The 25,375-nt window shown below is 33.7% G+C and overlaps 5 protein-coding genes and 2 long non-coding RNA genes across 10 annotated transcripts; 5 read left to right on the plus strand and 2 right to left on the minus strand.

The window, feature by feature from the left end:
- Positions 1–554: 554 nt before the first annotated feature.
- Positions 555–1,540, plus strand: LOC107426046 (glutaredoxin-C11). Its single transcript, XM_016036134.4, has one exon. It carries the CDS (start codon positions 956–958, stop codon positions 1,265–1,267), a length of 312 nt encoding a protein of 103 aa, XP_015891620.1. The 5' UTR covers positions 555–955; the 3' UTR covers positions 1,268–1,540.
- Positions 1,541–2,337: 797 nt separating this feature from the next.
- On the minus strand, positions 2,338–5,804 carry LOC107426047 (uncharacterized). Of its 3 annotated transcripts, none has more exons than XR_003057165.3 (4): positions 5,272–5,804; positions 4,864–4,961; positions 3,216–3,491; positions 2,338–3,136 (listed from the first exon to the last, which is right to left on the minus strand). It is a non-coding gene; the product is annotated as an uncharacterized LOC107426047 (long non-coding RNA). The 3 variants fall into 3 exon arrangements; XR_007243038.2 differs by having other exon boundaries at positions 2,339–3,370; positions 3,454–3,491; positions 5,272–5,800; XR_007243037.2 differs by having other exon boundaries at positions 2,338–3,491; positions 5,272–5,800.
- Positions 5,805–8,160: 2,356 nt separating this feature from the next.
- On the plus strand, positions 8,161–8,959 carry LOC107426045 (monothiol glutaredoxin-S11). The gene has a single exon (XM_016036133.4). It carries the CDS (start codon positions 8,446–8,448, stop codon positions 8,749–8,751), a length of 306 nt encoding a protein of 101 aa, XP_015891619.1. The 5' UTR covers positions 8,161–8,445; the 3' UTR covers positions 8,752–8,959.
- A 1,597-nt stretch (positions 8,960–10,556) lies between these two features.
- On the minus strand, positions 10,557–11,284 carry LOC132799532 (uncharacterized). Its single transcript, XR_009634248.1, has 2 exons — positions 10,995–11,284; positions 10,557–10,867 (listed from the first exon to the last, which is right to left on the minus strand). It is a non-coding gene; the product is annotated as an uncharacterized LOC132799532 (long non-coding RNA).
- A 2,076-nt stretch (positions 11,285–13,360) lies between these two features.
- Positions 13,361–16,227, plus strand: LOC107426061 (membrane-anchored ubiquitin-fold protein 3-like). 2 transcript variants are annotated; one of them, XM_060811578.1, is made up of 5 exons: positions 13,363–13,640; positions 14,042–14,170; positions 14,558–14,782; positions 15,389–15,559; positions 15,927–16,227. In XM_060811578.1, the coding sequence occupies exons 3-5, from the start codon at positions 14,650–14,652 to the stop codon at positions 15,977–15,979; spliced, it is 357 nt and encodes a 118-aa protein (XP_060667561.1). In that variant the 5' UTR covers positions 13,363–13,640; positions 14,042–14,170; positions 14,558–14,649; the 3' UTR covers positions 15,980–16,227. The 2 variants fall into 2 exon arrangements, with proteins under 2 accessions (XP_060667562.1, XP_060667561.1); XM_060811579.1 differs by lacking the exon at positions 14,042–14,170 and having other exon boundaries at positions 13,361–13,640.
- Positions 16,228–16,966: 739 nt separating this feature from the next.
- LOC107426062 (E3 ubiquitin-protein ligase MIEL1) lies at positions 16,967–20,647 on the plus strand. The gene is made up of 12 exons (XM_060811580.1): positions 16,967–17,202; positions 17,383–17,470; positions 17,641–17,697; positions 17,773–17,805; positions 17,911–17,988; positions 18,159–18,202; positions 18,321–18,360; positions 18,686–18,775; positions 18,909–19,000; positions 19,101–19,170; positions 19,920–19,958; positions 20,295–20,647. Exons 1-12 carry the CDS (start codon positions 17,147–17,149, stop codon positions 20,415–20,417), a joined length of 810 nt encoding a protein of 269 aa, XP_060667563.1. The 5' UTR covers positions 16,967–17,146; the 3' UTR covers positions 20,418–20,647.
- Positions 20,648–20,915: 268 nt separating this feature from the next.
- LOC107426060 (zinc finger protein CONSTANS-LIKE 13) lies at positions 20,916–25,277 on the plus strand. Its single transcript, XM_016036150.4, has 6 exons — positions 20,916–21,224; positions 21,775–22,691; positions 23,394–23,591; positions 23,805–24,091; positions 24,233–24,330; positions 24,963–25,277. The coding sequence occupies exons 2-5, from the start codon at positions 22,068–22,070 to the stop codon at positions 24,321–24,323; spliced, it is 1,200 nt and encodes a 399-aa protein (XP_015891636.3). The 5' UTR covers positions 20,916–21,224; positions 21,775–22,067; the 3' UTR covers positions 24,324–24,330; positions 24,963–25,277.
- The last annotated feature ends 98 nt before the right edge of the window (positions 25,278–25,375 follow it).

The following is a 25,375-nucleotide window of genomic DNA, read 5'->3' on the forward strand; positions in this document are numbered from 1 at the left end:
ACTCCATAAGTTTGATGGAGGGACCAAAGCTGAAAAAAGTTGGAAATGTATTGGATAAACTCTATCTTTCTCCACATCAGCCACACATGCAGGGCTTCAGTGACAAATAATCAAATTCAAAACAAAAAACTAAACCTGCAAATTAATCTCAGCCAGAGAGTTTAATGAAAATGCATTTCTGGGTTTGAAGCACTGTTTCAATGTTCTCTCTGTCTCTATACAATATGCTAATTCAAGTATTATTTGCATATAATATGTTACAAATGTCAACACCTAGTAATTATAGGATACTCTGACTTTCCAATATAAAATAAATAATCTTTGGGGTACCTTCATTTTGGAATATAATAACTTCTAGTTTTTTTTTTTTTTTTTTTTTTTTTTTTTTTTTTTTTTTTTTTTTTGGGTGATAAAGTTCCAAACTTCTTTTAGCCACTAACGTAATTGTTTATATACTACTGTTCTTGATGCTATTACCAACAATCAGTGCCGAAAGTGTTTTTAATAAATTTATATATTTATAAAGATCATGATCATGTTACGGACATTCTAGGAGATTATGGATTGTCATATTACAGAGAGGGTGGGGTGGTGATGGGGCGATGCTGCTTGCAACTTGTTTATAGCACATAGGGTCAGCATCAAGCAAATCATCGGAGGCATTTTTCTTATCCAAACAAATATCTAAAGGAACTTCCTCTTTCTTATCCGTTATATGTGTGTTTCTATTTTGTTTTTCCTTTTCTAGATTAAACAATTAGATCGACCACCCTCTCTTTTGCCCTTTATAAATAGGCTGATCCAATCCCATAATCCCACCATAACCAACGCTGCAAAGCCAATTCACACAGAAACAAACTTCCCAAGTTCCAAACTTCCACTCTGCAGTCTGCTTAATTAATTCCTTAGTATAGAAGCAAAGCCTTTTTTGTTTTTTTTTGGTTGTTGGTTGAAAATGGATACCATTAGAGACTTGGCATCAGAGAAGGCTGTGGTGGTTTTCACAAAGAGTTCATGTTCTATATGCCACAGCGTGAAGATGCTGCTGTATGATCTTGGAGCCAGCCCTGCAATCCATGAACTCGACCGCAATGCCAATGGGAGGGAAATGGAGTGGGCTTTAAGAGAGCTGGGGTGCAATCCTGCTGTCCCTGCTGTGTTCATTGGTGGAAAGCTTGTAGCTCGCTCCGCTAAAGATATCATATCCCTCCAGGTTAATGGATCTCTCAAACAAATGCTGAAAGATGCAAGAGCCATTTGGTTATAGTAATACAAGAACTAATACCAAAGAACACAAGGCTGCATATCAGTTTTTATGTCAAATATATACATACATATAAACATATATATATATATATATATATAAAGTATGTGGTCCGATACCATGTTCACAAATTTGTTGCTTCAGGCTTTGTTTTTACTCAACTTCCTGGCAACAAAATATGAAATGTACTTGACTGTATTGAATATAGCTAGTGTTACGAGATCTCTTAGTTATATGTTTCAATGAAAATGCATTACAAGTACTTTTAATTCCCTACGACCTTCAGAATCAGCAGTGAGTGAAGCTTCAATGAAATATCAAGTTTTTTGTATATCTGATATATTTGAATAAAGTAGGAAGCTTTGCTTTTTGTAGTGATCAGTTCAGATTGAATTTCCAACAGAAAACTTACCCACTTCCTCTATCAGAACCAAGAATCATATGAGGGAACTATCCCTTTAATTTCCACTATCTAAGGGTGGTATTATAGTGATCATATATAGCAGAATAATGCTTTAGATATTAAATCCAATTTTATTGTAGTTTTATAGGGGATTATAACAAGGCAGCAATCCAAGTTATGCTCAAGAATCACTTGGCTGCATGACGTGTTAAAGTTTACATGAGAGAATCAAATTGAAAGGTTCTGATAAGCTTTCTTGCTTTGTCAGACGTTAGTTTTTGACCTCTTATCTAAAGAAGTGCCAGCCTTACACTTGGCCACTTAATTTGACAACCACCAAGTAAATACTAAATATTATAAGCGAAGTGCCATTATTGCAGAGAAAAAGAAAACAAGAATGTTGGCATAAGTTTTTTTATGCTTCCATTTGGCTTTTATTCCTCCAAATCCAGAAGGCCAAAAAAGTATGTCTGTATTACTTTTCATGCAGATAAAGGATGAACTTGAAATATCCAATGTGCATAAGATACGTGTATATATATATACACATAGAGATCCTTTATCATAGCGCCAGGAAACCTATGTTTTATGTACATTATATATACATTGTTATGTATTCATGATTTTGTAGCTTACTGCAAAGAAGAATCATAGGCATTAGGCAGAATCTACTGCTGATGAATTTTTGCATTTGTAAATGGCTGTTGAAAGGAAGTGGGGTATTGAATGATATCATATATTCAAAGGGAGAAAATTAAAATATATGTTCTCTTGGAAAAAGATGTGCTCTCAATTCTCATGCTCATGCGCACATGAAGTGCCTGTTTGAACTACAGCAACTCGGTTGTTATACAAGATTAGTAATAGTACGTGGGGGTATAAAAAAAAAGAAAAAAAAAAGAAAAAAAGAGACTAATAAACAAATAGCATTACAAAGTTGGACAAGATTCTGATAGGGATGTCTAAACCTCATCACTCAAACATCTAAAGACCACTTTATTAAGAAGTAACCAAACACAAACTCGCGTAGGTCATAATTTCGTGTTTAGTTCCATTTAGTCCTAAAAGCTATCATTCTTGAAAGCTGGACTCAGTATGTAAACCAATAGAACAAGATAGATAGTTAACATCCTTCTCACCAAAGGACAGTATCCTCTCACAATCATTCAATCTTTTACAAATTGTTGGTGGTGGGGGTGTTGCCCCAAATCTCTATTGATCATAGGTGTGATAGGTGAAACATAACTATGAGCCTTTTCTAAGAGCCCGTTGACATGGGCCGAGAAGAGAGAAAAGAAGAGAAGCTTTTACAGAACATCAGATAATAAAATTGCACAATGAAAGCCACACAGCCAAAAGAGCAAAAGTGACGTGCACGTGCTTGTGAATATGAGAGGGAATCCTCCAAGATGGTGGGTGAAACATAAGGAATTGCAGCGCCGAAAGCCACTGTCTCATTGGCTGTCTTTCTGCACAAGGATTCAAAGATGGTGATTTTGAGAATCTTGCATGAATTGACCAGCCTTAAAAAAAAAGAATTTTTCTCACTTTTGTCGTTGTTGTGTCCATTAAGAGAGTATTCTTGTTTCCATAAAAACAGATATTCTGAAGGCAAAGAAATGTGGAAAGGCTTACGTATTCATAAATCACTTGTATCCATTTCAACCCTTGGATCATACTTTGATTCTTCCATCTAACAGAAACTAAATAGAAGTCCACATATATGATGGTTACATTTACATTCACTAAAGAGTTAGAGAGTGTGTAATCTATATGCAGAAAATACCTTTGACAACTTGTGCAGCCTATTAGAAACTGTAGTCTCTGTCATACAAAATTGCTTTATGATCAATATGAGCATCTAAATGAATGAAACGCATCATTTTTTGAATGTTCTTCTTCAAATAAAAGCAGTTCAATTTATTCTATATGAATAGGCTAGAAATGAGAGCTCAACTTCAAAACAAACCTAAATCTTCGAAACCTTCTCTTTTCCAACTCTCCTTCTCATATAATTCATACTCAGAATTTATTGACAAGTTGTAACTAGCTAGATATATAATTGGTTGTGACTAGTAATATTTGATCAATACTCTTTCAAATATATGGTAGTGCATATGAATATATGATAATATAAGTTAGTGGTACTGGTATTGGAACAGTCTCAGAGCATCATTATTATGATCCATTCAAGTTGCAATTATCGGAAGAAACAAGAAGAACCATCTTCCAAGCTACAGGCCTGTAATCAGAGCCCCATATGATGGAATTGGAGAAACAGCTAGAATAATTTTTATAGAAGAGAGTCCTCATACGAAGAGTTTCCTAGAACTGTTTTTATTTTCTCAGATGCTAAAGCTGAAAGCATTTCAGATTTGGGAGCAAGTGTACTCAAGGGATATAAATGGACATTGGTATTGGCTGAAAATGTCGAGGAATTTAGATAATGTTTCCTGAAAAGTAAAAAGCACCCCATTTTGCGTGTAATTGGAGCAGAAAATGTTCCTGGAAAACAACTTTTTTTTTTTTAAATCTTAATGGAAAACAATTTTTTTGGGTTTTTTTGATGAATATAACAACAAATTAGCAAAGAATATGGAATTCCCTTTACATATATAGAAATATGGAATTTCCATATCATACAAACAATTTTGAAGAAATTGGTGATCTTATTAATTTTACTTGATTCAATTGAAATGCTGTTTTGTCTCCAAAATATTGAAATTCTCGTTTCTGAAGAAGTTATATATTGAGGTACTATTTTTTTTTTTTTTTTTTTTTTTTTGGGTGTGTGTGTGTGTGTGTGTGTGTGTGTGTGTATTCAAATATAGCAGCAAAAATATGGTTGAAGATAATTTTGATTGTCTTATATAAAGAGGAAAATATGAAGAAAGAAGGTAACAACTTCTCTAATATCCTTCAAACTTGTGTCTCTCTATGGTGTTTCATCACTATATATGCACTATTGTTGGTTCATCACTATATATCGACATCCTTTGAAATGATGTTGTATTGTGTCATCACTTCTGTGTTTCTCTCTTCCACCCCAAAAAAAAAAAAAAAAAAAAAAAAAAAAAACTCTCTTTCTTTTTATAATGGTAAACCAGATAGAAGCAAAGAGAAAAAATAGAAAAGACCGAAAATTCAAAATTTATATTTTTGAAAACAAACAATAACACTTTTAAAACCAACATACCTTATATACGTTATACGTTATGAACTTGTCTATCTCTGGATGCGAATGAGAGAATTGCTCGTTGCCTCCACCTCTACCTCTGATGAACTTGTCAATCTCTGCAGAGAGGTATTGCAAAAGTAATTGTTACCCATCACCTACACCTAATCACCTCCATTTGAACTTAATATCTATTCTTGTGACTATAAGGGATGCACATCAAAGCAGATAGATCATGGTAACAGAGAAAAAAATGCTTTTATACAAATTGCTAAGTTACTAATAAATGATCCGCCAGTAAGTCAATCCCCACAAATATATTTCTTTCCTCCTTTTCTGAGCCCTCAAATATAACAATGTGATCGAGCAGATAGTAAAAAACTTGCACAAACTAATATTTGACACAGTCAAGTCACTCCTATATCATACCATTGCAAAATAGGCTGTTGGTAGCGTCATTTAGGGTACGAAATCAATGCATTTTTTTTTTTTTTTTTTGGGGCATATAGCTCATACACACAGTTTAGAGTTCTATAAAATGAAAGTTTAAAAGATAAATACGAGTAAAAGATCTATGGAGAAAGTAGTACAAGTGTATAGAAGAAAGTAAAGGAAGAAAATGGTGAAAGGTGTGAGATGAGATTAGAGTAAAGAGAGAAACTGAAGAGAGTATAGATAGAGAAGATGGTAAGGGAAAAAGCAAAGAGAAGGTAGAGTGGATCAAAGTAAGAGATCGAATATGGGAAGGAAAAGAGAAAATGGGAAGAGAAGAAGTGGAGAAAGAGAGTAGGGGAAGGGTTTTTTTGTTTTTTTTGTTTTTGTTTTTGTTTTTTGTTTTTTGTTTTTTGTTTTGTTTTATTTTGGCTTAAAAGGATAATATGAATTCAATTGCAATAATTTACTTAATTTCATCTTGTCTTTATTTCTAGCCTTCACTATTAGAATACAAATATAATTCCACCACCGGAATGTGTGAACAATGTTGGGGTGGCTTCATATTAAATAGTCTCATTTCAGTAGATTATCTGAGCATTATTGAACTGAAACCAAAGACTAACAGAAGCAAATTTGCACTCAATTTCCTGTGGGTCACATAAAATCTATACGAATGAGCTTTGATCAAATGAACGGCCACTAAAGTACCAATAAAAAAGTGCGTCCTCAAAAGCCTCCTTGAAGTTACAAAAAATGCCTATTGGAGGAAGGGAAAATGACAACTTTAGTATTAGAAATAGACTCTCAAGCAAGCCATTGTATATTTTGCAATCTTGGTAAACTTTTAACATCTAACATCATTGATCAAACAAGTAATAGGGGAACGAAAAAAACTTCCATAATCCTGCTCTTCCAACGCAATTGCATATCAAGACACAATAAACCCAGTCATTTCTCAACATCAAGTCGCTTTTATTAGCTCTTACAAGAACAGGACACTAGTCAAACAATGGTCTTTATAATATCTTGAATTTATATTTAACATACAGAGAAACACTGCTAAATAAAATATATTTCAGTTATAGCCTTAACAGTATTTGGAAACCTCCTCAAGCTCCTCCAATCCATGTGCAAAAGAATCACTTGGCTGCATGAAGTGTCAAACCTTACAGGAGAGAATCAAATTGAAAGGTTCAGATCAGCTTTCTGGCTTTTTTTAGAGGTCAGTTTTGACCTCTTATCTAACAAGTGACAGTATCACACTTGGCAATTTAATTTGGCAACAGCCAAATAAATACTAAAATATCATAGGCCAAACCATTGGTGCCATTTATTATTGCAGAGAAAGGAAGATAAAAAAAATGTTGGCATAAGTTTTTTATGCTTCCCTTTAGCTTTTATTCCTCCAAATCCAGAAGGCCAAAAAAGTTGTCCTGCATCACCTTTTATGCATATAAAGGATGAAATTGAAATATTAAATGTGCATAAGATACATAGAAACCTATTTTGTATGAAATTGAAATATTAAATGTGCATAAGATACATAGAAACCTATTTTGTATGTATCATATATATTCATGATTTATTATGGGCAGCATTGTGCAGAATCTACTGCTGATGAATCTTTGTACTTTGTAATGGCTGTTGAAAGAAGAGGGATTGAATCTAATACTCAAAAGGGGGAAACAAAAATATATGCTCTTTTGGAAAGAGATGTGCTCTCACTCTCATGCTCATGCACATATGAAGTGCTTGTTTGAAGCACATCAACCCTGTTTTTATGTGTGATATTGATGTAGAAATAGCGCTACAAAGTTGGACAAGATCCTCATAGGGAGATCAAGTCTGAAAGTTGTAGGATTACAAAACTTTCAACCTCTCCACTCAAAGCCCTAAACACCCTTTATGAAGTAACAACTAATATACAACCTGTTTGGGCTATGATTTTGTGTTTAGTTTCACTAATTCCCAAAAGCCATAGTTTTCGAAGGAATCGACTCAACTATGTATATCAATCAAACACAATAGATAGTTATCATCCTTCTCACTAATGGACAGTTTCACAATCATCTACAAGAAGATCCTTTAAAAATTTTTGGCGGTGGGGGTGCTGCCTTGATTCTTAAATCGATCATAGGTGTGCTGGTTATACATAAATATGAGCCTTTTTTTAAAAATCCCATTGACATGGGCCAATAAGAAAAAAAGGAAGAGAAGCTGTTGCAGAACATCAAATATAAAATGTTCAATGAAAGCTACACGGTAAAAGAGCAAAAGTGACAAGCATGTGCGTGTGAATATAAGAAGGAATCCTCCAAGATGGTGGGTGCAACATAAGGAATTGCAAGCACCGAAAGCCATCTTTCCCATTCGTTATCTTTCTCTATAAGGATTCAAAGAACGTGATTGTGAGAATCTTGCATGAATTGACCAGCCTTAAAAGAATTTTTACCAGCCTTAAAAGAATTTTTTTCACTTTTGTATGTTGTGTCCAGGAAGAGAGAGTATTCTTGTTTCCATAGAAACAGATCTTCAGATGGAGAAGAAATGGTGGCAAGGCTGTACACGTATTTCGTAAATCAGTTGTATCCATCCCACCCTTGGATCATACTTTTCATTCTTCTATCTAATGGAAACTAAACAGAAGTCCACATATCAGATGGTTATCTTTACATTCACTCCAGAGATAGAGAATGTGTAATGTGCATGCAGAAAACACCTTTGACAACTTGTGCAGCCTATTAGAAACAGTAGTCTCTGTCACAAAAAGTTGCTTTAACAATATGAGCATCTAAATGAAAGCACATTGTCTTTTGAATGTTCTTGTTCAAACTAAAGCAGTCCAACCTATTCTGTCCCTATAAATAGGCCAGAGATGAGAACTCAACTTCAAACTAACTTAAATCTCCAAATCCTTCTCTTTTTCAACACTACTTCTCATATAATTCATACTCAGTTCAAACCATTGGGTCGAATTCAATTGGTTTGGATTCGATCTGATGGTTTTGAGGTTCTTTTAGTGAAGTATTCCAAGTTAATCCTCCAAGAAGTATTTTTTTATTTAGCCATCTCATTTCCTTTTTGGTTTACTACTTTCTTTTTCTCTTTAAGAAGGTATTTTAGCCACGCACCAAGCAGATATTCCTAAGCAAAGCAAAGATTGTTGAGATGGACAAGGTAATGAGATTGGCCTCAGAGAAAGGAGTAGTGATCTTTAGCAAGACTTCATGTTGCCTGTCTTATGCAGTCAACATTTTATTTCAAGAACTGGGTGTGAGCCCTGTGGTTCATGAGCTTGACCAGGACCCTGAAGGAAGAGAAATGGAGAAAGCCCTTATGAGGTTGGGCTGTAATGGACCTATACCAGCTGTTTTCATTGATGGGAAGCTTGTGGGATCCACCAATGAAGTCATGTCCCTACACCTAAGCGGCAAGCTGATTCCTCAGCTTAAGCCTTATCAGAATTTATCTTAAATTAGATGAAATCCAATTATCATGGTGGACAAATAAATTGGCTCAAAATTAGTAGCTTAGTGTGAGCTCTCTGTATTGAAAGTCTATATATATAGATATGTTTTTAAATATATAGCGTTTAATCTGTCAAAGTACCATGTAGCATTGAATTAGCTATAGCATGTAATCTGTTTCTGTTTTCTATTCTTAATGAAGTTTGCTTTATATACTTTGTGTTTTTAACTGTTGGATACAGTGACTGTGTGTGTATATAAAAATATTTAATTTGGACAATATGATTCTGGAACCTGCACTGTACTTCTGTTGAACATATTATATTCCTTGCAATTTTTTTAGCTTTTTAGTGTACTAATGTCTAAATATGAATCATACATTTATCTGAAGAATAGATTCTAAATGTTGCATCATTGTCATAAGCATTTAATAATCACAAAATGCTATCCATCAATCACCCCCGCATAAGAAAATTTATTAAAAAAAGATCTGAAGAATAAGATTCAAGTGGGATGATCACCATAGCATTCCAATGAACATGTAACAAATGTTTTATAGATCCTTATACCTGTCAATCATGTACAAGATCCTGTTCTCAAACTGTATCAGAAAATTATAAAACTCTCTGAAAATTCGAAACCTTATCAACTAAAATATTATGAATTTTGAAAACAATAAGAAGAAAAGAAAAAGAAAAAGACTCAGATAAATTTCAAAACATTCCAGGAAGGACAGAATATTGAGATTTTAACTTTTGATATTTTGGTTGCCTCCCTCCATATGAAAAAAAATTTGAAAGGAAAGTTGGTTTGATTTTTCTAGGTGGTTTGGATTCTTCAACTTTATCTTGGATAAAGAAAGGCATAACATTCTTTCCTTTTTGGCCTTTTTTCCATTGAATTTTATTCTCTTGTTTGCCTCCTCCCATCGATGGTAAGGCATAACATTCTTTCCTTTTTGGCCTTTTTTCCATTGAATTTTATTCTCTTGTTTGCCTCCTCCCATCGATGGTCTAGTTTTTGGTAGTCAGTGTCAATCCCATCATATAAAAACTTAAAAAGCTCCACATATCAGGAAAAGCTTCCCTTTTGACTATATTCCTTTCCCCACAGCCAAACATCTTTTTCCCATTTCAATCATTTATAGCTGCCGCTATTTACCATTTAAACACTGCTTCATCACTTGACCTTGGCTTTGATCTCAATCAAAATCGAAAGTAAGAAAAAAAGAATATATTCATTCAAGCATCAATATTAAAAACCTTGCACCTTGTGACCACAAAATATAAGGTGTAGAATCATCAGCCAATTGTTATTAGTTGCTTCATGATTTTGAACAACTTTTATTAAACAAATTTCAATCTTTAAGAACGAAAATATTACCATAACATGAACTGTAACAACATGATTGTAAAGTTTACTTACTTGACCATCAATAGCAGTTATAAAAGTTTGTATTTAAAACTGCTTCATCTTATATGTTAAGATGGATTTGCTTGTAGTAAACCAAACCCAATTAGCACTTAATTTTGAAGAACATATATGATAAATAGAATATCTTAAAGTCTAAGAAAAATCTGTAGTGGGTTGAGCCATTGATGCATATATTAAGAACAGGACCACTTAATGGCCCCATTGCCACCTGATCTCGAAAGGGGAATTGGTCCACACCCTCTCTCAGTGTCTCTCATGCTAGTCCAATATTATGTGATGCAGGGTTGACAATTCATCTTGGATTTGAACCAGTTGGGATAATGACCTCCCTCAAGAAATATTAGAGAAGGAAATATGAATGAGAAGTGAAACCAAAGCTAGGAGATGACTGTGAAGAGATTCCTTCAATGGAGAAAGGAGACAAAGCACATGAGAGTTAATTTATAAAGGAGAGAAGCCAAATCATCTAGGTGAAGCTGACTGAATAATCAAAAAACACAATAACAATACTAATTGTCGGCTTCTACTGATCGATCTCCATCAATCTTAATCCATAATTTTTACAAACAAAGAACAAAAACTTAAAAAAGACTTTCAACAATATATCCTGATATCTTCATTGTTTCATTCATGGAGGACTGAAGTAGAAGCAACTTGGACAGTGTCGTTATATGCATTTTGTAGTCTTTCTGGCAATGGAAAAGTAAATGTATATGGTAAAAATTGCCATGTTAATGGTGTTATATAATATGTATAGAATTCATCATATTCCGAGAGTCGAATGAATGGTAAAAGAACAATTAGTAGTATGAATACCTTGGGACTTTGTCTCTGTAATTTTTGGCCTTCTAACATTGGTTTTCATGTTCTTAGCTAGAATTGGATTCTCACCACCTTCCAGCAGCAACAAGTTGGACATTAAGTTTTGGATATGCTCCTGCGGAGCATGCCGCATAAATATTCTGACAATATTGTTTTTGAAGGCAGAGTTTAGAATCCATTAAGAAAAAAAAACGAAAATGAAAATGTGAAGGGATTTCAATTTTCATTTATTTGGTCAAAGAAAATGTTGTGGAATCCATTAATACAAACATAGGGTCACAGTGAATCAGTAATGGATGGTGCAACCGTGCAAGGATTTGACCACGAATCCATTACTTGTAGAATCCATATTAAGGCATGTTGCTCATTGGCACATATCAAGTGGGATTCGTTTGGGTTTTTAGGATCGGATATTGCATTGGCTTTGACATTAGGGGTGGGTATGGATTAGGTTAGTTCGGTTTTTTACTACAGTATAATCAAATACATATTTTTCTATTTACCTAATAAAAAATACAATCCAAACCATTAAAACTTTAAATCCAAACCAAATCAAACTCTTTATGATCGATTTGATTTGGATTCATTAATCAGTTTGAAATTTATTAGTTTATAAATATACACTATAAATTAAAAGTCTTCCAAACATAAAATATAAATAATAAATTGTAGTTATCCAAACATAAAATATTATTAGAATAATCCAACATAAAATAAAATATAAAATTACAATCTATATATATGCAATCTATAATATTTAGCAATACTCATCAATGTTAGAAAAAAAACACTCTTTAATGGAAAATAAAGAAGAAAAGGTAGCAAACGATATGCATCGTACACTTCGTCAAGTGACAAACATTAATAATCATCATCTCACTCCTACAAAATTAAATTAAAATTGTTAGAATAAATAATGTACAATAATACATTCATCAAAATTCTAATACTCAAGAGTCAATGCTTAATTCTTTTTTTTTTTTTTAATCTTAAAACTTTGATAAATCATAAATCAATTAACTTTGACAAGTTCATCAATTTCATTTGGAATAGGGGATATGTTAAAAAAAATTAAAAATCAGTGTATAGAAAAAAAATCTATATATAAATATATAATTTTTTAATCATATAATATAGGATTTTGGTTGGATTGGATTTATATTTTCAACCTAATAACTGATTTAATTCAAGCAATTTATGATATTTTGAATCCAATCTAATCCAATTTATATAAAATTCATTCGAAATTGCTAAAAATAAATTGAATTAATCGGTTTAGAGGGGTTGGATTTTGGATTTTATCCATCCCTACTTTGAAACCCTCTCCTGCTTACCTTGACAGAGAGGAACAAATAGAGATGACAGGGTATTTTCAGAGCCCATGTGCTATATGTTGCTGTTATTGGTGATTTAGTCATTGGAGGAGAAAGATTCAATCTTTTATTTATATATATATATATATATATATATTATTTATGTATACATATATATAATACCCATTTAGTTCTATAATCTTACCGTTATACTAAGGTCCTTAATATACATATATATGAGTTGGAATTTCTTTCTTTGCCAATTAATATATTCTTGTTTTATGCCTTGCCTGAAATTCTTTTTATCAAGCTCCTTGAGAAGTTAGCCTTTTTTTTTTCTTTCTTTTTTTGTTTCTTTTAATTGCTAAAACCTTTAGAAGTTACCTTGTGTCTTTGATATTTAGGTATTTATGCATATATGAGGGACAAGTGTGGTTCAAAATGCAGCTTCATCTGACTAATACACTCCTTACACATGCTTTGCTTTTTTATATGCGAAGTTTCTTTTAAGTTTTGAAGCTTCTAAGGTAGGGGGATTTAGCCCTAAGTTGTGCCTCTTATAAAACTGTTTGGGATTACAGTTTTGTTTTATTTTTTATTTTTCTGAGATTATTAGTGCATCTAAATTTGGGGGGAAAAAAAAAGAATTATTTATAATGCCCTAAAATTTTAACATCATTATGAGTGCACTTAAGATTGGCTCATCTTAAGAAAAAAAACAAAAATGTAAAAAGTTTGGCTCATCTTTAAGCAATAATTCCTGAGTTCATATATTCAATACCCTAATAAAAAATTAAAAAATAAAATATTTATCACGTTTACAATATATTTTAAATTAAATGGATGATATCTACTTCGTTGTAAATAATCACCATAATTATTACCACTGCCACTTGATGATAACTTTATTATGATTGTAACCAAAAAAGAAAAAAAAAAAACATTACTATTTATTATAATTATTAGGGAATGTCATTAAAAAGAAAAAACAAAAAAAAATTCCTCGTAGAAATCCTTTTTTACTTGTGTAAACAAGTTTTCTAGGACGTCCAAGAAGCAAAGATTTTTATATATTATGGACCTTCTCTACCTGCTAGCCGCCATAATTAAACAGATAAAAGAAAAGTAAAACTTAGAAAGAAAGAAGAAGAAGAATAAGCCCAAAAAAAATAAAAAAAGGTTTGCGAAACAAATAAAAGAATCACGGACGACTCTTTCTCTGTGCGATCGAGCACGCTGACATGGTTGAGCTAAACCCTAGCGACGGTTGTGCATTTCTCTCTGAGCTTTGACCCAAATTCCCTATTTCCAATGGCTTCTTGATCAGGTACCTCTTTCTCTCTCTCTCTCTCTCTCTCTCTCTCTCTCTCTCTCTCTATGTGTGCAATGTCTGTAAATTCTCCTTGCCATTTATTTCTATTCGTTTCGAATTTCGTCTCCTTAATGCTCTTCCTCGTCATAAGAAGCACAATCGAAGATTATGTAAATAATTATTTTCGTTTCGCTGCTGTTTAGTTAATTCTGGTTCTGTACCAGTGAATTTCTAATCCTGATCTGTTTTATAAAATAGAGATGGAGAGTTTTTTTTTTTTTTTTTTTGGTAGTTTCGCATTTTCTTTTTAGATTGTTTGGTAGTTTGAAGATTCTACTTGTTGCTTTCAATCTTTTTGGAACTGATTTTTTTTTTTTTGTTTTTTCTTTTTTTTTGCTTTTTGTTGTTTTCGATAGCGGTACGAGCTGAAGCAGTTTGGTCATATGATGTTCTTAGTTTGTTCGATTGGTTCTCCAGCCATAGAGTCAGATGTACAGCTATTGCATGTTTCTGCACAGGAAGATCTTTTTGGCATATTCGGAGAGGCTAGTATTTGATTTTTTTTAATAGCATTTTCATATTTAGATTTTTTACCTTGCTGATTTTGATCTTAGAGATTTTTAAGTTTTGTTACCGATGGATTTTAGGAATGGTTTATTTCGTCTATTGATTGTTGTCAGCTGTTGCTTACAAAATTTCTGCAAAATGACAGAGAACAAAAGCTTGGAGTCTTTACATGTATAAATATATAGTTATTATGAGATTAAGGCTGTAAACTATTCTATTATAATTTATCATTGAGTGCGTACTTTGGCCTGTTGTTTCAATTTTTTTTCTGAGGTAACATAAGGATTTGCTGCTTCTTCCTTGTGTTTTTTTGCTTTATCCTCTTTCCACGCCACAAAGTTGTATTAGAATGGCTCACTTTGCAGGTGGGTAGCACAAGATTGAATTCTTGGGCTGGAAGTGTTGTTTTGGTATCGGTTGGATTTTCCAAGTTTGGAGAAGGAGGATAAACGCTATCATGGCTGATGGAGAGCAGAAACTTGAGCTTAAATTCCGCATTTATGATGGAACAGATATATGCCATGGTATTTATGCACCATCTGCAACAGTTGCAACTCTTAAGCAAATACTAGTAGCAGAATGGCCCCAAGGTTATTCACATATTTCTGTAATTTCACTCTATCACTTGTATTTGTATTTTCCACTGAATTTCATGAGTAGTATAAATTGTCAGTATTCAGGCTCAATGGACTTGGACTTAGTTGTATGAATTGATTTACACTTTTTGAACTGATGATGATTTAATATCTTTTCCAGTGTTTGCATTTGGATTTTCACTTTCAATTTCTGTTTTTAGACTCTATTACCAACGTACCATGTATCAGAGTGCTGCCTGTGTATGTGGCTAATTCCTGTGTGTCACTGGCTCCATGCATGGATTGATGTATGTTTGGTAGTGTTGACAAGATATATTTATAAAATAATCATATTGACTGTATGTCGGGCACATAGTAAACACTGAGAGCAGTTAGTTCCAGAAACTCGTTGAATATGGTTTTTCTTTTAATTATTATGTGCTTTTTTTTTATTTTTTTTATTTATCACACTTACATTTTGGTAGTTGTTATTGTAGCATTCGGAAAATTTTTCAGCTGCATGTATGTATTCATGCCATGACTATGTATCATCATGGAATTTAATTGCTTTTGACTTCTCTTGTTACAACAATATTATCTAATGGAGCCTTTTATCTACAGATAAAGCGACCATACCCAAGTCGGTAAATGATGTAAAACTCATACATGCTGGTAGAATTTTAAAGAATAGTGAGACGCTGGCTGACTCCCAAATGACATTCAGTAACCTGTCTGGTGAGGTTAATACCGTGCATGTGGTGGTACAGCCCGCTATATCTAAAAAGAAAACAGGTTTGTCAAATTCTTATCTTTGGATGCTTGTACGGGGATCACATAATTTCAGGGGTAAATTATTTGAAATTGCCACGGGCACAACAATTTGACTAGCACTATTTTAAAGTATAAAGTGTGCTTATGCCAATTTCCATAGGGAGAGAGCCAGCATTTAAACACTCAAGAGTTTCTTTGTTGAGTTTACCTATTGTGGTGCTATCAAGTATGAAATCCCATAATTTTTCCTGTGAAAATGGGACATTATGTAGCTGTGTTACCATTCAATTTATAGCGGCATAATATTCAGATTCTAGTTTTTCTATGTTTGGCTTTGCATGGGTTTCAAATAGCGATTGAATTCTTTTTTTGTCGGCTTGCTGCATAGATAAACAGGAGGAGGAGCAAAAGTTGAAGTCATGTCCGTGTACCATCCTCTAATCCAGGGAAGCGCAAGACTTTATGGATTATGGCTGCCATTACAGATAGATCACATTTTCTCACCCTTTTCTTCTTTTGGGTTGTATTTTCCCTCAAATCTGCAAGGGAAATATTAACTTTATGCAGCGTCTCCCATAATGGGATTGCTTCTACTGTTTGCTCATTTTTATTTATTTATTTATTTATTTATTTTTTGTGATTCGTTCAAGTGAAATCAATATGTCAACAAAGATCAACCTTTTATTTTCTCCGCCTGAACTTGTTACTTTCTGGAGCACTTAATAGCCCTCATTTACTTCCAAATGGCGTAGGATGCTGTAAAATATATATCTTTTTGGTTTCTATTTATTTGATCAGCCAATGCTTTTGAGATGGTTAGCTGTTGTTGGATGATCAAAACTTTGCTTATTCAGCGTTTTAGTACAATTGAATTGAAAAGAAAAATCTATAATTGAATTGATGTGGTTCTATTTCTATATACACTTTGTTGAATTTCCAAATTTAACCCACAAAAAAAAAAAAAAAACCAAAAAAAACAAAGATCCCTTATTAGTTTTTTTTTCAAAAACAGGAAAAAAAAAACTCTGAAAAAAAAAAGAAGGTAAATTTACATAAAAGGTTCATGTAAACAGAAGGGCAATATATATTCTCCTTCATTAATCTAATTAATAAATCTACCATCAAGTGGTACCGTAGGGAAAGAAATCCACTAATTATTCTACCTCCATGCCTGCTGGTTCTCTTTTATTTTTTTTTTTTTGATAGAATCCTATACCTGCTGGTTCTTATGGTCTTAGAAGGCGGTATGCTGCATGGTGCAAAATTTCTGACCCCACACCTATACTAAGGTGACATCTTTTTGTTATTACCAAAAAAAAATCTAATTAATAAATTAAAACGCTAATAAAAAAATTTTCTTGAAAAGGAAAATTACTTTTTTAATAAAATATAATAGTTTAATAAATATTATATATTTTATGCGTAGACATAGATTTTGTTTTTTATTTTTTTGGGTGAATTATGCGAAGACGTTGATGGAACTTGAAGAGTACCACCGACTCCGACGCAATTATTGGGTTTGTTTTGTGGAGGCGGAATTGGTCTGAATAAAATAAATTGCTGCGATTACATTACAGATAAACCAAAACCACGCCAAACCCACCACCAATGGAATCAGATTCAGCTTCTCATAACAAACAAGATTTTGGAAAGTTTGAATACGGGTACAAATTATAAAAAAGAAGACTCTTAATACTTTCTTCTTCTTCTTTTTTTCTTGTATTCTCTCTCTCTTTCTCTGGTTTTATTTGTTTCATACGCAGACGGCTTTCTTGTTTTATTTTTGCATTGTTTTGGTTTTCTTATTATAATGGGGTGGTGGTATATAATTATTTAAATTATAGATGCGAGCACTATAGGAGACGATGCAAAATTCGTGCCCCTTGCTGTGACCAGATATTATCCTGCCGCCACTGCCATAACGAGGCCACGGTCTCTCTCTCTCTCTCTCTCTCACCACCTCTTATTTACACATACGCGTATACATAAGAATTTTTATTTTTTTTTAATCTATTCAACCGTATATATAATTGGCTTTCGAAATTTTGAGGTTTTTTTTTTTTTGTTTTTTTGATGTTTAGTTATTATTTTGTGAATTGCAGAGCTCTCTGAGCAATCCCAAAGAGAGGCATGAAATTGACAGGATATTAAGCAAGTATGTTCACGGCCCAATTTGTGTGACATTGTCATTTATATTGCTAACTTCGATGAACCTCATACTTTGTTTGTTTCAGGTTGTATGTTCAATTTGCAATACTGAACAACAGGTTTGATTTTCACCATCTGGATGAATTTTTTGTCCTCGCTTGTTCACTTTATGAAACATTGCAAGTGGGTTTGTGGAGATTTAACATTATTTGTTGGTTTTCCAGGTTGCTCAGATTTGTTCTAATTGTGGTGTCAAAATGGGAGAATATTTTTGTGGCATTTGCAAGTTCTATGATGATGATGTAAATATCCTAGAATATTTGGATGTTTCCTTTGTTTTTAGTAGATTTTCATATTTTCATATTTTCTCTTTTTTTTTTTTTTCTTTTTTTTCTTTTTTTTTTTTTTTTGTTTTTTGGGACCAAATTCAGAGTTTAACGTAAGGTACTAATCGTAAAAATGAAAATTGCAGACACAAAAAATGCAGTTTCATTGTGATGAGTGCGGAATTTGTAGGTTAGTGAACTCATTTTATGTCAATTCGTTTTGTATCTGTCTCCAGTTGATGTTTGTTGTATGTATAAATTTATTATGTCAAATTGTATCATCTGTTCAAGTGTAATATGATTTTCAGAGTTGGTGGACGAGAGAAGTTCTTTCACTGTCAGAAGTGTGCTATGCCCTGTTGCTACCTTGCTGTAAATTCTGTACTGTTAGCGGTGTTCATTACAGTTTGATATCATTTTCAGTATACTTCTTGAAGCATCCCATATGCTGATGAAAAAAATGACAATTTAGATGTTGAGGATGACCTTTTGGATATATATTTATACATAAAGCTAGAGCTGAAAGAATGCATTTTTAGCTGAGCTACCTTGAAAATTGCTCTTCCCCCCCCCCTTGGTTTCATGGTATTGCTTTTCTTTGGGTCTTCTTAAAAGGGGCAGGGGTGGGGTTCCCTTGATGAAGCTTCTTTGCCTTCTCTGATAATGCTGCTAGTGTATAGGTTCTTGCTACTCTTTGAACCTGCGTGATAATCACTCGTGTGTAGAAAACTCTATGAAGAATTTTTGCCCTGTCTGTTATGAGGTTTGTGATCCCACATTCACTATATACTCCTTTTTTTCCCCCCTTTTTTTCTTTTTCTTTTTTTTTTTTTTTAAAAAGGAGAAAAAATTATGAGAAATGCTATGATCTGACAACTTGTTTTTTCTTCTAACAGTATCTTTTTGACTCAATCAAAAACACAAGAATTTTGAAGTGTGGACACACAATGCATGAGGAATGCTTCTGTCAAATGCGTGACCAAAATCAGTTTAGTTTCACTTGTTTCTGAAATCACTCTATTTATTTAAGCTCTAGTGATTCGAATAGCTGTGAAGCGTTTGTAATTTTTGTTGGATACCTCTTCCAGATATCGTTGCCCATTTTGCTGCAAGACGATGCTTGACATGTCTGCAGTATGGAGATTGTTGGATGAGGAGGCATGTTTCTTTCTGCTTTTTCTCGTTTCCCTTTCTTTTGGCATTCTATTTCATGTAAAATCCATATTCTGTGATTGATGTAATTATATCTACTGCCTCAAATCACTAGAACCGTTTCGCTTTCAAATCTTGGTAATGATTTTCTTTGCATAAAAATGTTCAAATGATCTTCACCTTCTATATTTTGCATTATGGTGCATCTGTTGAATATATTCCTTTTGTCTCCCTGGCTACTGGATGTAATCATGCTGTAATCATATGCTTTAGCAAACTATTTAAATCCTACTTCTTTGTTATATTTCCTAGTGGGTTATTATGAGTCAATAGCATTATTTGTTTTATTCCTTTAGTAGCAGTACTCTCCTACCATGCCTCTCTGCCTCTCAAATGGTCACATGCACAATGTGAGTGTTGGTACTACGAAGCCACAAAAATATCAGGTCATGAAGATATTAACCAAGGGATCTGAACTTCATTTGATTTTCTGGAGTATAGGGGCCCACTTTATGGCTTTGTTTGCTTATACCTCTTATGCATTGGCCTAAAAATAGTGTGTGATTGAACCTGTTTTATTAGTTGCATGCTTGGTCATATTTGTGGAATCTGCCATACAACATAGGGTAAAAATAGCTTAATTTGGTCGTTTGACTTTTGTAACCTTCTAATAGATATTAATTTCTCTAAATGAAGTTATTAGCCTTCATTAATATCTTTTATTTTTTATTTTATTTTTTTTCTTGTGGTGACAGATTGAAGTTACCTCCATGCCTTTGGAATATCAGCATAAGGTAGTTTCTTTAGCCGCTTTATTGTCTTTTAGTTGGGTTTGCCATAAGTATGCCAGATGGATCACGCCTTTTTATCATATTCTTCAATCTTTGTATACAAATTTGTGGCCTGGGTTTCAGATGCCATCCCTAGTAAATATGATCTCTAATGCTGACTAAAACTCCTTCATAGTAGTCCATTAAAAGCTCACTCCTTCACACTGTCCGTGGTGGAGAGTCTCTCTCATCAATATATTTCAGTTTATTTTTTCAGTTTACCTGGTGAATGTTTCTTTACTGCAAGCAAAATGCTTCAATAGATAACAATATATAGAATTGGATGGGAATGGTTTACAGGTTTCGATCCTATGCAACGACTGTAACAGATGTAGCAATGTTCCCTTTCACATCTTAGGCCACAAATGCAGCAATTGCAATTCATACAACACCTGCAGAATCTCAGCACCATCCCATGAATGAGAGTTTACTGATGCAGAAGAAGGTTACTTAATATTTTTATCAAGCTACACAGTTCAGACTAGTTTCCTCTCAAGTCTGAATTTTTGAATTTAGAGCGTCCCAAATGAATTTGAACTATATATCAGAAAGGTTGACTTGTAATATTGAACACCTCTGGTAGTATCTTCTTATACAGTTTATCATTAACCATAAAGCTATATGGGAAATTTTAAGGGTTTTATTTTATTTAATTTTTTTTCTTTTAAAATTTTTCTGGTTGATACTTTTTGATGCATGATTACCAATCTTTGTAATTGTAAAGTGTCGGCAATGATTTGATTTGTCTTGGATCACCAAATGTAGTCCTAAAGTTTTACAAGTTAAAATTAAATTTGGGTATTTCTTTTACAAGTTAAATTAAATTTGGGTATTTCAGGAGGATTAAGACTGAATGGGCAATTCTAATTTACAAGTTAAAATTAAATTTGGGTATGTCGGGAGGATTAAGACTGAATGGGCAATGCTAACTTTTCTTTTATGGCAATTTGATCCCGATTTCAGAAGACAGGTTAAAGGGCCATTCCTGTAGTGAGTGGAGCGGACCCCCCATCTCCATGCATGGGACCTGTGATATTAACACCGCAGATGAGCCATCCTTGTTGGATATTATTATTCATCTAAGACAAACACAAAATCTTCTTTACGATTCGCTTCCATTTTTCCACGCAGACTTTGGACACTTTCCAGCAGCTTCTTTAGGATAGAGGCGGTGTTTCCCTCCCCTCCAGAAATATCATAGCATTGTTGAAAAGAAGCTGATAATGAAATGTCCGTGAGCTCTTTGTTTCTTTCTATTTTTACAGTAGTTTTCATTTGTCAAGAAGCTAATATTGAATTTATCAATATCCAAATACTCAGGATAAAAGAGAGCGAGATAATCTTTTTTCTTTTTTTTTTTTTCTTTGGGTGTTTTCTACTCGCATCGTATGCAATTTGTTGAGTGTTATAAATACAAAAAACGTATGAGTAATTATGGTTGCATGGAAAATTTTTTTTTTTTTTTTTCCAGTGGGATTTATTTTTGGTTGGCTAATTAAGGAAAAAAGCTTAGATTGAATTATACGAGATTGATTAACGTTTTACCTAATGGGTTGTTTGAAAGAAACCCACACTTAATGATTTTTTTGAAAAGTATAATATAAAAGTAAAACGGCAGCTCCAAATTATTCTTCTCCTTCTACCCACTTGGGAATTGGAAAAAGGGTGAATTTGTTGCTGCCCATCTTCTTCTCAAAAGTTAACTACTTTTTTTTTTTTTTTTTAATCCGCTTATACGTTGTATAAGGTATAAAAATATGCCAACCACTTATTTATGCAGTGAAAAAGAGCTCCAACTACCAGTGAAAAAGATCGCTTTCCTCACTCTCTGGAAAGAATCCATATTTCAAGATACTTCTTGTTCAACAAGCAACAAGATAAGATTTTTCTTCCTCTCTCTCTCTCTCTCTCTCTCTCTCTCTCTTTTCCACTTTGCGCTACTTTAAAGCCAAATTCATATTTAACCACCAAATATTAATTACAAAGAAAAAATAAAGGGACACTTTTTTTTCTTCTTCTTGTTCATTCTATGACGAGAAATAGAGCCTATCCAGAAAACAGAGCAGGAAAGAAATGAATGGTTCTCCACCAAGAGATATTTCATATAAAGAAGAAGAAGAAGAAGAAGAAAAGAAGCAGCAGATGGACCATAGCATGACGACCCAAAAGCGCCTTTGCGATTATTGTAACGACTCCACAGCCCTACTATACTGCCGAGCTGACTCTGCCAAGCTCTGCTTCTCTTGTGACCAAGAAGTTCATTCTGCAAACCAGCTCTTCACCAAACATGCTCGCTCACAGCTCTGTGATGTCTGTGACGACTCTCCTGCTTCGATTTTTTGCTCCACTGAAAGCTGTGTTTTGTGCCAGAACTGTGACTGGGAAAGGCATAGCATTTCTTTATCTCCTGTGCATGATAGGAGGCCTCTCGAGGAGTTCACTGGTTGTCCTTCTTTGACTGAATTGCTGACCATTTTTGGGTTTGAGGATGTGAGCAAGAAAGCTCTGCTTTTGAGTGAGGAAAGTGGAGTTGCTGATGGTTTTGTGGAATCTGGGCTTGACGGTTCGCAGGATTTTGTTGATGGGTTTTCAGATTTGGTTCTTTGGAACACTCCCTCTGTGGTTAGTCTTGATGATTTAGTTGCTTCAAATTCGGCTCACAGCTTTCAGGCTATGGGAATTCCTCCTCTACCTAAGGTATATATATATTTTCATATAGCTTTGTCAATAATTCTTATTTTTAAGAACAAAACGGCTATGGGAATTCCTCCTTTACCTAAGTTATTTGAATATTGTTGTTAAGAAAACAAAAGAACAAAACGAAATTTTGAGCGTTATTATGTTTATGTTTAAGTTGCTTTGCCTCTCAAAAAGTGAGATACGCTGCTTTGTAATTGAGGGGCACCTTTTGCTGTGTCTGACGTCGATTCCTAGCCTTGAGAGAAGTTTGCAGGTCTTTTCGGCTTATTGGATTCTTAAGCATCAACTTTTTCATATTTAAAATCTATTCATTGTTTTTTATGGATTGTCTAGAAAGGCGACCTAAAGTTGAAAAGGGTTTTTCCTTTTCTTCCGTTTGTTTATCTATTGCTAGGCTTATGCTTTTACTGATCCAATCAGATTAATTTGTAATATGATCTTATCTTGAATGGACTTGAGTTCTTTTCTGGGCTTGGCTTGTTCTGTTTGTCTATGTTGTGGGGAGCGTTACTGGATAACTTTCTGTTTGCGATGTTTAGTAGACTTAAAAAAACGATGATGAGATTTTTTTTTATTTTTTTATTTTTTTTTTTTGGGGGGGTACAATGAATAAATGGCTTCTTGAATTGTACATACATATTGAAATTACCTGTCGACATTGAAATTTTGACTTGGTTCAGGATATTGTTATTGAATCAGAATCGTAATGCTGCTTGTGGACAACACAAGGCAGAAGTACTTAATCAGCTTCGAAAACTGGCAAAGATGGAACCCAACTTGAGTTACGAAAATGTGACGGATTTTCAGCCTCTGGTGTCTGAACAAAATTTGCAGCCGGGGAGTGTGTGTACAGGTTTTGAATATGATGCAGAGCCAAATTTATTTCCTCGATATGAGGTGAAACGCTTTCTTTTGATATCTGGAAATTGATTTCCTATGTCTTTCTTGATTTTCTGTCATGGTGGTTTGCTTCGTTTCATTGTTATTTTATTTGATTGTAAATACACTTCAAATCAAGTTGTCAAATTGGATTATGTGGCATTTTCTTCTTCTTTGGTTCCTTATGTCAATCAAATAAGACGTTGCTTCCTTTTTTTTCTTTACATGCAGACACGTCAATATCAGCCGTGCACTGGTAATGGTGACACTGCAGTTGAAGAGTTTAATCCTGAAACATCATTAAGGAGCTTTGTTCAGGAAAGTCATAATGATTGTGACAAACATTCAGATACCAGTGACACTGTGTATCATATCAGTGATGGTCATATTGGAAATTCACAAAATCATACGGGTTCCAAATTCTTGCCAGATTACCTGAAAGTTGCTCCACATGAGCTAAGAACCCAGGATAGGGAGACTGCAATCTCACGATACAAGGAGAAAAAGAAAACAAGGAGGTATATCCTACTTCTTGCCCACAATTCTCAGAAACAATCTGCAGTTCTTTTGAAAATCATGTGCAAAAAAGTGAATTTGTTTGTTGCATAGCTGAGATTTGAACATTTACAATGTACCATTCACTATGTGGAAAACAACAGGTATGAGAAGCACATCAGGTATCAATCAAGGAAGGCTCGGGCAGAAAGCAGGATAAGGATTAAGGGACGTTTTGCTAAGGCTGATCCATGAAATTCCGGTATGTGGTTCTGTTCGCTTATGTTGTTTGTTTATATTGTGATCCTTCAGAAAAGGAACACCATAAATCTTGGAATTAACAAAAGAATTTACATAAAGGTTTCACAAAAGCAATCTCTGTGATTTCCAAAATCACTATCAATTGCGAAAATCTTGTACTCTTTGAGGTCTTATCTGTGCTTCTTGACAACAAGTCCTAGCCAACCCTCTGTCTAGGGTGTAAAATGATGAAAGGTTAAGATAGCAACAAATTGTAAACAAACATGGGAAGGATGCATCAGTTAGGAAATGATAAATTCAGACCTGCAAAACCGCCAATCTTTCCCTCTACCGTTAGACTCACCATGAGATACTCTTCTCCTCTTCAGATGTTGTCTCTGGTTGATATAAAGAAAATTATAGAGCATATAAAATCCAAAATGACCGACACTTTTAGGTGACAGTTAGAATACCTTGTTGGAATGAAAGCAATAAGCATGGTATATTGCTTTATATTTTACCTTGCAAGTCACAAACCCATCCTGTTTCAATTGCATTGCTTGAAATGAACGAATATGCTATAGTTTGATGTCCTCGTGCTTGTCAACATCTTTGAACTTTAACTGACATTTTTTTGGGGGCAATAATCAACAGGTTTGACAAGAAAATGGGGTTAAAAGAAGGACAAGGATTGGGAGTATTTTCTAGCTAGGGTCATCAAAACAAGGGTATGCAGCCATGACATACATATCTACTTTGTGTAGATAGTTACAGAGTTCTATTTTAAGAGATTTGTTTTTTGCTTCCATAATTATTTATTGAGTACTGTAACAGCTTTTGTAGCTAAAAGTATGCATATTACATGGATTGAATCATTCAGAAAAATGTTACAGTGAATAGGCTTATTACAATACAATGGTTTTCTGTATATATTATTATCAAAGTTAATATCCATATAAACCCTTAATATGTTCTGATTAAACTAAATTGACCTTAAAATATAGTTACATCAGAAAAATCTTGGTGATCTCTTATGTACTTTGGTAGAACCGAGTTAGGAGTCTTAG

The sequence above is a fragment of the Ziziphus jujuba genome, chromosome 9, assembly GCF_031755915.1.
Source record: "Ziziphus jujuba cultivar Dongzao chromosome 9, ASM3175591v1".
In the NCBI taxonomy this organism is placed as follows: domain Eukaryota; kingdom Viridiplantae; phylum Streptophyta; class Magnoliopsida; order Rosales; family Rhamnaceae; genus Ziziphus; species Ziziphus jujuba.

Coding starts and splice junctions, on each gene's coding strand:
- LOC107426046 (XM_016036134.4), top strand. CDS start 956: ATGGATACCATTAGAGACTTGGCATCAGAGAAGGCTGTGGTGGTTTTC.
- LOC107426045 (XM_016036133.4), top strand. CDS start 8,446: ATGGACAAGGTAATGAGATTGGCCTCAGAGAAAGGAGTAGTGATCTTT.
- LOC107426061 (XM_060811579.1), top strand. CDS start 14,650: ATGGCTGATGGAGAGCAGAAACTTGAGCTTAAATTCCGCATTTATGAT. Junction 14,783..15,388: donor AGTAGCAGAATGGCCCCAAG/GTTATTCACATA, acceptor TTTTATCTACAG/ATAAAGCGACCATACCCAAG. Junction 15,560..15,926: donor TATATCTAAAAAGAAAACAG/GTTTGTCAAATT, acceptor CTTGCTGCATAG/ATAAACAGGAGGAGGAGCAA.
- LOC107426062 (XM_060811580.1), top strand. CDS start 17,147: ATGGAATCAGATTCAGCTTCTCATAACAAACAAGATTTTGGAAAGTTT. Junction 17,203..17,382: donor TTTGGAAAGTTTGAATACGG/GTACAAATTATA, acceptor TTTAAATTATAG/ATGCGAGCACTATAGGAGAC. Junction 19,171..19,919: donor GGAGATTGTTGGATGAGGAG/GCATGTTTCTTT, acceptor TTGTGGTGACAG/ATTGAAGTTACCTCCATGCC.
- LOC107426060 (XM_016036150.4), top strand. CDS start 22,068: ATGAATGGTTCTCCACCAAGAGATATTTCATATAAAGAAGAAGAAGAA. Junction 22,692..23,393: donor GAATTCCTCCTCTACCTAAG/GTATATATATAT, acceptor TTATTGAATCAG/AATCGTAATGCTGCTTGTGG. Junction 24,092..24,232: donor GAGAAAAAGAAAACAAGGAG/GTATATCCTACT, acceptor GGAAAACAACAG/GTATGAGAAGCACATCAGGT.